Source organism: Lineus longissimus, chromosome 4 (assembly GCF_910592395.1).
Source record: "Lineus longissimus chromosome 4, tnLinLong1.2, whole genome shotgun sequence".
Taxonomy (NCBI): Eukaryota; Metazoa; Nemertea; class Pilidiophora; order Heteronemertea; family Lineidae; genus Lineus; species Lineus longissimus.
This window is the reverse complement of record NC_088311.1, coordinates 2,290,350-2,301,079: the sequence shown is the minus strand read 5'-3', so window position 1 is coordinate 2,301,079 and position 10,730 is coordinate 2,290,350. Positions and strand designations below refer to the sequence as shown.

The window sequence follows — 10,730 nt, the reverse complement described above, 5'->3', positions numbered from 1 at the left end:
TATCCAGCTGGAGGAGTCACAAATCCCAATCATATAGGAATATCACAACTTTGAGTCAACGTTACAACAATCTTGTTGTCTACAGAATCAAAATGTTTTGTAAATTTACTGATATCAAGACATCCACTCATCTGGCGAGAAATTGTCCAGGGAGAGGCCCGCTTCCTTTGGTTTATGCGCAGACGTCAGTCTGGGGGTATCGTCTGGGTTGGGGGATTGTCCTAGACTCTTGTTGATTTCCTTGTATTTTTAAAATTTCATAACAAACCACAGTTATTAAGGTAGGATATCACATCATTTTAATTCGAATACTCTTACAAAATAACAATCAGTCAACAATGTATACACACAAAAAATGCGATGTAAACTACATGGAACAGGAAGATTTGGCCCAACTCTGCTACATGTAATCAGCGCCGAACCACCACGTGGCCCAAATCCCCCCCTTTTTGAACTCGTTACAGGAGTCTCATCGCCTTCATGAAAGAACTACGCCATCGCCATCTTCAGGGCAAGGTAGGAACTTTTCAGTTCCTACCGTGCCCTGAAGATGGCGATGGCGTAGTTCAGTACGCCATTGCCATCTTTAGGGCAAGGTAAGAACTGAAAGGACCTTTTCTTGTCTTTTCAGTTCTTCCCTTGCCCTGAAGATGGCGATGGCGTAGTTCTTTCATGAAGTCAATGAGACTCCGATAACCAGCTCAAAGGGGAGGGGATTTGGGCCACGTAGATCTACGTGATTCGGCGCTGAAGGTGTTAAGACAGAATAACTCATGATTGTAACAACAATAATACATGAAATAATAATAACGATTGTGCTCAAAGGGTGCTTTTATACCACAGATTATAAAGTCCATATACTAGACCAAAACTTGAAATATAATAAAGATATTTGTATATCACTGACCAGCATCACTTCCAAACACCATAGCAAGACGTTGACAAAATTTATTCTCGTACATATGGTAATGAACAATAATGGATTTAGTTATCTAAAATATTTGACAATAGTTGACTCAGTATCAGAACCCGTATTACTAAAGATGCATAATATCAGACAGATCTGAAGAAGCTGATCCTAACAAGGAAACTCATCCACCAGAAAATATCGGTCGAAATTACAGTGTTGTGAGAAAAATCAAGAACAAGACTTGTTCATTTTGACTGGCATTACTGTAGGTAAATGGAGGTTTCATATGGGAATTTTTTTAATTATAGCAGTAACCACAAACAGCAATTAATTATGTGCTTTAATCTTTGAAGGATTCTAGTCACATTCAAAAAGAATTTCACAACCACTCCTCGATTAGCATCAGGAGCTTAACTAGATGAGCACATTAACACAGGCATCAACACTTTACATTACAATGGGCAGCTGTAAAGTACACAGTTTTGAAAATATATTCACTTCAGCTTTAAATGCCCAATATTGAAATATCACAGCACCATGTCCTTGATTTCTCTGAGAACTTTCTCTGTCTGCCCCTCAAGTTCGTCCATCTTTGCCATGCGAACTTCCCGTGACCACTGTAAGAGATACATCAGAATTCTTGGAGGCAATGGAAGTCGCCAAATGTTGTTAGCCTTGACAGTTCCAAGAATAGTTTTCCGGCAAATATTTTGAAGACTGATATCTGATTTCAGTTGCCAGATCCTTGCGTATCCATCGCTTGAAGAAACTGCAATGAAGTCACCAAATTGACTGAATGACAGCCGTGTCACTGCAGGGAAGTTTCCATTGAGTTGCTCCATTGGACTTTCAGCACCACCTATTGGCATATCTGGTGAGGGATCAACTCCTCCACCGGGGACAGTGGCGGACATGTCAATTGTATAGATGATGTCCAACGTATCAGGGCAACGTAGTTCTAAGACAGCTTCTGAGGTAGCAACTGCAAGAACTCGTCCATCATTGTCATACTGAATGCAATTGACACTACCCACTGTATCAATTACAACCTGATGTATGACCTCCTTCTCCTCAATGTTGAGCATATAAAGTGTGTTATTCTTGTCTACAAACACAAGGATGCTGTACTTGTATCTTGGATCGAAGTCAAAACCCATTGGAGTTGCTAATACTGTTGGCCCCTGCTCACTGGTGGAATACAGTTCAAACATGCCAGGAATCACATTACAGATGGAATCCAGACCCTCTCGCCGCACAACTAACAAGTGCCCCATGGTGGAACCAACAGCCACATGGACACTATCTGGAGACCACTTACATTCCACATGTTCAGTATACTGTCTTGTCCCCACAAAGCTTAAACATAAATGGTCCAGTCTGTTCTCATACACTGGCATGAAGTATATTCCATCCCTTATCATCACTGTAAGGGAATAATTCACCCCCGATCGGGATATGTAAGCCACATAACTGCCATTTGGAGACACAGCTAAGTATTTGTAAGAAGCAAACTGAGAATCTTTGTTCTTGACAGCCTTTTCTAGTGTCTGAATGTCCATCAGAATGATATTTCCAGGGCCAATGTAACATATGTACTCGCCATTGGGATGAGGATGGACTCGTGGCACGGCAGCATTTGTTGAAGAACCCTTGATTATTTCGCATTCTGAATTGAAAAAGAATGAAGTAGAGTACTGTACTAATTAGTTGTACAATAATATTAAGCAATTAGGATTATAAGCCATGACATTCTAATACTATGTGTTTAAATATCATCAAGATCCTAAAATAAACACTGGATGCGCGATCATTGTGTGAAGGGGTAAGAATACCTACTCATTCTTCTTCTAAGCCTCCAAATACAGAGCAGACCATTCACAAATCTATTTGCAACTGTTGGCATCCGACCTGGCCGGGGTAAGTATGCTGCTACACTAGTCGCCACTGTACAATCATTGTATGGAACAAACTGACAGTCAACTATCCAAGTCATGGTTTCACCTGTTGGCATAATGACTGCAAAAAAAGAAGGAAATGGACGAAAACAAGATTTGTTGTAACCATGGCTCAGAAATAATCTTTGTCAACCATCATCATCATGTTGACCTTGTTATCCCCTTTGGGTTTTTTTGTCATTGCTCTATTTAATTATAATTAAACAACCTGTCAAATCAATTTCTATGATATTGAAAATTGACAAAGGCTATATCTATAGAGAATGCTCACAGGGTGTTTAGAGTCAGGGGACACACCTCGTTACATTTTAACTAGAAAATCTCTTATTTATAGAAATAGATTATCAGTGTCCCAGCAATTTCCAGGCTACATGCTATACATGTAGTTCAGTCTGACAGCGGAAAAATTGATGTCCCTAAGAATAGATACTAGATAGGCTAAGGCCTACTGGTAATTTTTATTGATATGATCAACTCACAGTGTTTTCCTTTCAGCGGTGGCATTGCCTTGAAAGAAGCCACAGGACAGCCAACAGGTTTTCTGAGTTCAATTGGCATTGGGGTGTACACCTTGTCAGCCGCATAGCGACGCCCATTCTTTGCCAGAGATGTTGTGATACCCATTTTAGAAGTAGGACTACTTTAGTAGTAGGGCATGGCTGGAGTGGAAAGGAGAACAGAATGATTTTAAAATGAGATATAACAGAGTTTAAAACACAAGTCAAAACCTAGGAACCCACTTTCACTGCAGTGCTTATGTCAACCATCAAATTAGACCTACAAATATCAGTTCTAGTCACAACAAAGCCGAATGTCCAAGTAAACCGCTAGCAGGGTCGCTCACTGTCAGGGTCGCGCAATATCCTGGCGCGAGATGAGGCGCCAGTACCAAAAAGAACGAACTGGCGCTTACTCGCACAAGCGCGGCGCTAGTAACTAATCGAACACGCTAAAAAAAGTCCAAGGGAGCGAAACGACTGGGGGCGAAAAGGTCGGGAGCGAAACAACCGCAATTCCGACAAGAGGATTCGATTTGTACCAAAATGGCGAATGTTGCTGCACTCTTCAGAATAATGACACCAGAAATGGGTTGAATTGGGGACCTTCTAGTTGAAATGGTGGATGTAAATAATGTGGATAATGGCCTTGGATTTGGCCACAATGATTTCCACCATCATATCGTGGACGCTTCCAATGAAATCGCTTTCCTCAGTGATGACGAGACCGATATTCCGTTTTTCACCCGGGTGGAATCTGATCAAATAATTTATCAACCCAGGAAAAAGAGGGCAAAGTTGATTGGAAAATATCTCTTAGGAGATGTGCTTGGGGAAGGGTCTTATGCTAAGGTCAAAGAGGTGCTAGATACAGAGACATTGCGTAGGCTAGCTGTCAAAATATTGAAAAAAAAGAAGCTGCGGAAAATCCCGAATGGAGAACAGAATGTTCAAAGGTAGGCCTAAGCTTTGCTGCTTGACCTAATTTTGATTAGTGTTGTATAGTCATCATCGGAGTAAAAGTTTTCATGTTTTGTATATTGTTGGATGTTTCTCATTCATTCGCTATCGTCTTCTTTCTTCAGAGAAATCCGGCTGCTGAAGAGATTATCTCATAAACATGTGATAGAGTTGGTTGATGTTCTATACAACGAGGAGAAGCAGAAGATATATCCTTTTAATGTTAACGACAACGCACAAAGTGGAAATGTCTAAATATTCTCAAAGCGACAGTCTTTTTGATTATCTCTGATATGGCTTCAGTCAATGTTATATAGTAACATTTTTGGGGGGCTTGATCTGTCCCTTTTCTCATTCAGTTCTATTCACCTAGTGTATTTAAAGTGATGTGTATCACATGGATTTTGCCTCTGTTTTCTTTTGTTTTCCTTAACCTTACTCACGTACATGGTGATGGAGATATGTGTGGCTGTTCTTCAGGATATGTTGGACAGTGTACCTGAAAAAAAGTTTCCATTGTGGCAAGCACATGAGTATGTTTTCAGGTCTTGTATTACTCCAGTCAAAATACAAACAAGAATAAGACAAATCCACCAAAGGTTTATAGTAATACCGCTTAAGCTCAGACAAATCTGGCTTCATTCCTCAATTATTGGTGTCTGTGAGATCCACTGAAGTTCAAAACTGTCTTCTGGTAATTGTTTCACCGAAGATAAAATTACATACAAATTACCAAGTTTGTATTCTGTTGCATTGTGTAATCTTCATGATCTTTGATGTGATTTTCTATTTATTTTCAGTTACTTCTTACAGCTGATAGCTGGTCTTGAATACTTACACAGTCAGGGTATTGTGCATAAAGATATCAAACCAGGAAATCTGCTGCTTACTACTGATGAGACATTGAAAATTTCAGACCTAGGTGTTGCAGAGGTAAGGCATTATGAATACAAACTGAAGGGATTAGGATTTGTTAAACCTTATATATAAGAGGTGAATTTGACACATCAACAGCAATGCTTTTAAAAAGAATCCATTATAAAGAGGCTGCTTCATACTTTAGAGCGATAGCATGAGAGTGATGGTTATAGATTCTATAAACTTCTACAGTTTAGTCTAGGTTATGGCTTCCGTAGTTCTGGGTGTCAAACTTGTTGTGCTCAGATGTCGAACTGTTACTCCTTCTTTTCCAGGCTTTAGACATGTTTCAAGTTGATGACACTTGTAAGACAAGCCAGGGGTCCCCCGCCTTCCAGCCACCAGAGATTGCTAATGGTGACTCATATTTTGCTGGTTTCAAGGTGGATGTATGGTCGGCTGGTGTCACATTGTAAGTCAAACTTCCTCACCTTTTTGCTAAGTTGCATGCTGTAGTTTTGGCAGCTCAAATAAGAGTTAAGACCGCCAATTCTTGCTCTGTTGATAGTTGTCCAGGCCAGGTAACACGACCTAAGGTCTGTTCAGTATAGTTTGATTGACAAAATGTTATGGCTTTATCTTATTGCTCTAATCGCACACTAATAAACTATGTCATTGTCTCATTTTGGTTCAGAATAAATGGAGATGTGTGTTTGTTGCAGGTATAACTTTATCACTGGAAAGTATCCATTTCAAGGTGAAAATATTTACAAGCTGTTTGAAAGCATAGGAAAAGGGGATTATGAAATACCACCAGAGGTTGGAGAGCTTTTGGCTTCATTGCTCAGAGGTAGGTTCAGCTGTGCTTTCTGAGTGGGGTCATTCCAAACGTGTGAAACCCAAGGAATACCAATATTGAAGCAATGTTGTGACAACTTTGAAGAGTATTTAGAAATGAGTTGAGAATGTTCAGCAATTATTTTAAATGAAGATATGTGATTGACAGTTCACCTTGTTTCATGAATGACTCTCTCTTCTAGGAATGTTAGCATATAACCCTAAGAAGCGGATGACTATTCAGCAGATAAAAGAACATGAGTAAGTCACTTTATCTTCGTACATGAAGCCTCATTTGGGGCTTATCTTTATAGTTTGTCTGAAAGGAAACTGGCCACTTGCTTGATTAATGAAAAATGCAATGCATATTCGGAGGATTTCCCAGGAAAGAAAAAAACACACATGTATATATCTGTAATTGCAAAGATCTCTATAAAAATTTGAGGGTTTGCAATAATAATGATCAAAATAAAATGTTTTTTTTCAGCTGGTTTAGAAAGGAACATGAGCCGACATCGGAATTTGTCCCGCTAAATTACCGTCCGTCCGAGGAACACCCTGGGAGTGAGGTTTGTGGAATGACTGTGATACCGTATGTGGAAGACTTGCATCGATGTTCAACCCCGAGTGATGAAGATTGGGAAGAGGAGGATTATTATGTGGAGCGGCAGGAAGGTGAGTCAGAATATCATTTTTTTAAAGTGACCAGTGTACCACCTGGCTATGAAATCTCCCACCAGACCAGAAAGATATCATTTCAAATGTTTTCCTCTTCCCTGACGAGGCCATGTGGTGTCACCTGGCAATAATCAGATCAGAGATGATTTCATTTGTACAGCTATTGCAGTATTTCAATATGTTTGCAGTACTGGGTCTAGTCCAGGCCGATGTCCCAGATCATTGTACATGTAATGATGCCATACATGTATATCTCAATATATCTTGTTATAGGTGAAGGCGATGTGATCACAATGGAGGATGAAACAGTTAAGCGAGAGCGAGTAGGAAGTGTCAAAAAAGAGAAGAAGAGTCGTATAGCTGTTAGGAAATTCAGTTTGAACCTCTGCAAACAATCTTGACCCGGGTTAGGGTCTAGACTGAGACTCAGTGTTGTGCTGATTCACAGTGTGTCACTATATGACAGTCAGATTCACTGAAGGCCAAGCTTAAACTGTTGAGCATTGGTGGTAATATTTCTTGGTTTGATTAGTTTGAAATCAATTTGGGGACTAATCCTAGCTGGGCAAAACAAATCCAGACAAAAATCTATTTGACCATATCACAGTGTTAGTCATCTTTCCTGAGACATAGCACACTTTTATCTCTTTAATAGTGTCCACTTTTCGATATCATTTGATCGAACAGAACAAGTCATTTTTGAGAGTGTGTTTGAAACAGATAACCAGAGGATGAAGTATTACCATCAACTTTGACGTTTTATGGCTTAAGAGATGTATATGTGTCAGGTGATCAGTTTGACCATATTGTTACCCTTTTCCCTTGTTAGTGACTGTTGATTGTGTGTAAAACTGGTACTTGTATAGGGCAGCCGGGATGCTCTGAGCCAGTGGACTATGTATCATATAATCTTCAGTATAACTTTATGGGGATCCATGTATAATTGAAAATGTTTGCACAATTTTGATTGATAATAGCGCCTCTCCCAGTCGGATGTCATTGGGGTTGGTTTGTTTTTCATTTCATGGTAATTCAGTTCTTCTGCTACAGGTGACAGATTATGCTTTGTTAGGTTCGCTTTATTGAGTGAAGTTACATCATATCATGCAGTGACCTAAACACCCTAGTAAGATCTGTGCCAAAGAACTTGTAATCATCACCCTCATCTGGATAACTTGCACATTTAGTTGGTGTAAGCTGTTTGTTGAATTTTGTGTTTAGTGTTTACAGTTCTAGCAATCTTTCAGGACGGCACTAAAATTGAGGTCTGATAATATTAATTTGTTGATTGAAATTACATACATGCAAGTTAGGTAATTGAAGTTGTCAGATGCAAATATTAATGACAAAACCTGTTCTCTCATTTACCATGTCCCCTCTGTCTTGTAATGTATTTGCATAGCTACATTCCGATAATGCACAATGCGTGTATATCAGATTTTCAGATTACTCCAGTGTCGTATTATACCTAACTATACATGTATATTAGATAGATTGCATGTTTTGGAGGTGAAAAGGAAACATTGTGCAGGTTTTTACTTTTGTGTTTCATACAGAGACCCAACATCTGGCATGTGTATTATGGTTTAACACCATAGAGTAGACTGCCTTTCTAATTCTTAAGAGACCTTTCAATAAAATTCTGTCTGCCATTTTGTACTTGTAACTGTGTTCTTCTGTCATTTATCCAATATGATTACCCAAGTTGTTGCATTTGATAATGATTTTATTGTTGAAACTGTTCTGTTTTTGTTTAAAAGCTGTCCTAGATTTCAGAGTGTGTTAGTCACTCAAGCTTTGGTTTCCAATGGGTTTCCAGGAAAAAGTTAAGTTTGTGACACTGACTGGTCTAGAAAATGAGTAGTTAAGTTATACACTTCCTGTATTGATAAATAAGAACTGACCTAGAGTGATTCAGGCAGAGACCTATATTTCCTTTACACAGTAGGCCTATTCTTTACCAAAATGATGACTGCTTACTTATAGGCCAGGTCTTCCTTACCTGCAGTCACGGGGAAATCACGGAAACCAAGGTTGTTTCTTTAATGTGTATCTGTAGTGCTGCACCCTCCGAAAAGAAACACTGGTTGCACTGGTCTGTACATTAGTGCCACCTCAACAGTCACTCGCACTACTCGGTTTCCCAGTTGGGCATTATAAAATGGATGTGTCTTATAAGTAAGTTGAAAAGTTATTGTTTCTCTTGACAAGTCATGAACTTGGTGCAGTCCTTGACTTTGTGGAGGAGAATTGTTGTAAATAATTGAATGTTATTACACTGTATGTTCTGTATAAAAATACTTTTTCGGCTATAGATAGTAGAACAATAATTGATGACATTTATTTGTAATGCAGTAATGTTTGTTTACATCGGATGAGACTGCAGCAGAGGTGAATTCCTGAGAACAAGTTCGTTAGAATTATCAGATATTTGAATATATCACATACATGTACATGTATAAGTTTATCAATCGCTCTCCTCTTTTTCCGGTGCACTTTTGCGAAGTTGGATGGTGATAAACTGAAGTTCTTTTAACTATCAGACCGTGGTAAAAGTTTCCTTCACACCAGTGGACATGTATTCGCTGTGATCTTGCCTTGCTGCTGTACGATAGGAGGAAATATGGAAAACATGACCATCTGCAGTGACTGTGTTGACTGGACTTGTAACAGTGTGCAAAGGTGTTTAGAGTGCTGTTCTTCTCACTGTAGGAGTTAATACATGTACATGTAAACTATACACAGTGGACATGCATGTCATAGGCATACATTGCTATGCAGAGAGGAACATAAAGTCTGTGTTCAATTGATTGATGAGAGAATGTAATTTTTTGACGGAGGTAGTTGTATTAGAAAGCTTACTGCATTTTTTAGAGGTAATTTTTGATGTGCCCATGTACAAGTTTTGTGATTAGAAAATCAGTTCCTTGACTTGCTTGTCTTAAGCTAGGGTTATGTATCTGAGAAATGAGCTTAGAAAGTGTAAAGATGCAGATAACTTTGGTAACAAATTGCATGCCTTGTCATCGTTCAACGAGATAACAGGAGGAAGGATATTTTATCATCTTTGTCACTATCAGTGAAAAAAACAACGAATTAGTCATTTCTCTTTGATATAAATCTATCTTGAGGTGCAGTAAGGTTTGTGCTGTGAATTGAGCTTTGGCAGCATCATATTGAATAAATACAATGAGCACTAGGTGGCTCATCTTATACAAAACCTCTGGCTTTCTATCAATTTCTGTTCATTCTTACTACAGGTAATGTATACAACGTAGTAAATGTGTTCATTTGTAGTACAGATGATGCATTACATGTACATTCGGTGCGGTGTGATGTGGCAGGGTGCTGGTGTTATCATCTCTAATCACTCTTCGCCTGGGCTATGCTTACAACTGATTATGAATGAGTGGGAGCAGGCGACGTAACGTCACCGTAACAAGCACAGTAGCTCATGACCACATACCAGTCACTTGAACAAAAACCATCAGACTTTTCACATCGTAACCCCACTGATGAGCCTATACGATGAAAAACAAATGAGGCGAAACGGGTCTGGAGGTCTAATTTGAGAACTACATTTAAAGGAACTGTACACACTGTCGCTTGCTCTCATTCATTCATACTATGCTTACAACTGAACCATTGTGCCGACAGGATTTTAGTACCTCTATCATGAAGCAACTTCTCAATGGAGCTGATGGTCAGCTGAAGTCAACAACAGAATGTCCATGTGCCACATGCTAAGAGGGAAATCTGGTCATCCTCAAATGCTTCCAATTGTCACGGCCAACAGACCAGTTGTCAAAATATTAAAAGCTTACCTGGCGTTCTGTTGAGACCATCCCATACAATTTAATGGAATGAATCTACATGGGACAGGACAGGATGCAAGGAATCCTCCATACATGTACAGGTACTCGCCAAGACTAGTTGTAAGTGACCAAGACACGAGGGATCCTCCATACTGGCACTCACCAAGACTTGGTCACCCAGATAGTGGTTTCATATAATGTAAATGTACATGTATATGTG

General features: G+C 39.3%; 2 protein-coding genes across 2 annotated transcripts; one reads left to right on the top strand and one right to left on the bottom strand.

Annotated features, from left to right (window-relative positions):
• Positions 1 to 1,237: 1,237 nt before the first annotated feature.
• Positions 1,238 to 3,732, bottom strand: LOC135486325 (uncharacterized). The gene is made up of 4 exons (XM_064769028.1): positions 3,647 to 3,732; positions 3,345 to 3,524; positions 2,747 to 2,926; positions 1,238 to 2,576 (listed from the first exon to the last, which is right to left on the bottom strand). Exons 2-4 carry the CDS (start codon positions 3,487 to 3,489, stop codon positions 1,438 to 1,440), a joined length of 1,464 nt encoding a protein of 487 aa, XP_064625098.1. The 5' UTR covers positions 3,490 to 3,524; positions 3,647 to 3,732; the 3' UTR covers positions 1,238 to 1,437.
• A 160-nt stretch (positions 3,733 to 3,892) lies between these two features.
• On the top strand, positions 3,893 to 9,909 carry LOC135486461 (serine/threonine-protein kinase stk11-like). Its single transcript, XM_064769256.1, has 9 exons — positions 3,893 to 4,318; positions 4,448 to 4,531; positions 4,766 to 4,855; positions 5,123 to 5,255; positions 5,516 to 5,652; positions 5,903 to 6,030; positions 6,221 to 6,278; positions 6,505 to 6,692; positions 6,969 to 9,909. The coding sequence occupies exons 1-9, from the start codon at positions 3,981 to 3,983 to the stop codon at positions 7,094 to 7,096; spliced, it is 1,284 nt and encodes a 427-aa protein (XP_064625326.1). The 5' UTR covers positions 3,893 to 3,980; the 3' UTR covers positions 7,097 to 9,909.
• Positions 9,910 to 10,730: the final 821 nt, after the last annotated feature.

Bases quoted from the DNA above. Each gene is read 5' to 3' on its own strand.
- LOC135486461 (XM_064769256.1), top strand. From the start codon at position 3,981: ATGGTGGATGTAAATAATGTGGATAATGGCCTTGGATTTGGCCACAAT. The intron at 4,319-4,447 runs GTAGGCCTAAGC...TTCTTTCTTCAG, and splicing joins GGAGAACAGAATGTTCAAAG to AGAAATCCGGCTGCTGAAGA. The intron at 5,256-5,515 runs GTAAGGCATTAT...CTTCTTTTCCAG, and splicing joins CAGACCTAGGTGTTGCAGAG to GCTTTAGACATGTTTCAAGT.
- LOC135486325 (XM_064769028.1), bottom strand. From the start codon at position 3,489: ATGGGTATCACAACATCTCTGGCAAAGAATGGGCGTCGCTATGCGGCT. The intron at 2,927-3,344 runs GTGAGTTGATCA...CTTTTTTTGCAG, and splicing joins ACCGCTGAAAGGAAAACACT to TCATTATGCCAACAGGTGAA. The intron at 2,577-2,746 runs GTAGGTATTCTT...TTTTCAATTCAG, and splicing joins GAGGCTTAGAAGAAGAATGA to AATGCGAAATAATCAAGGGT.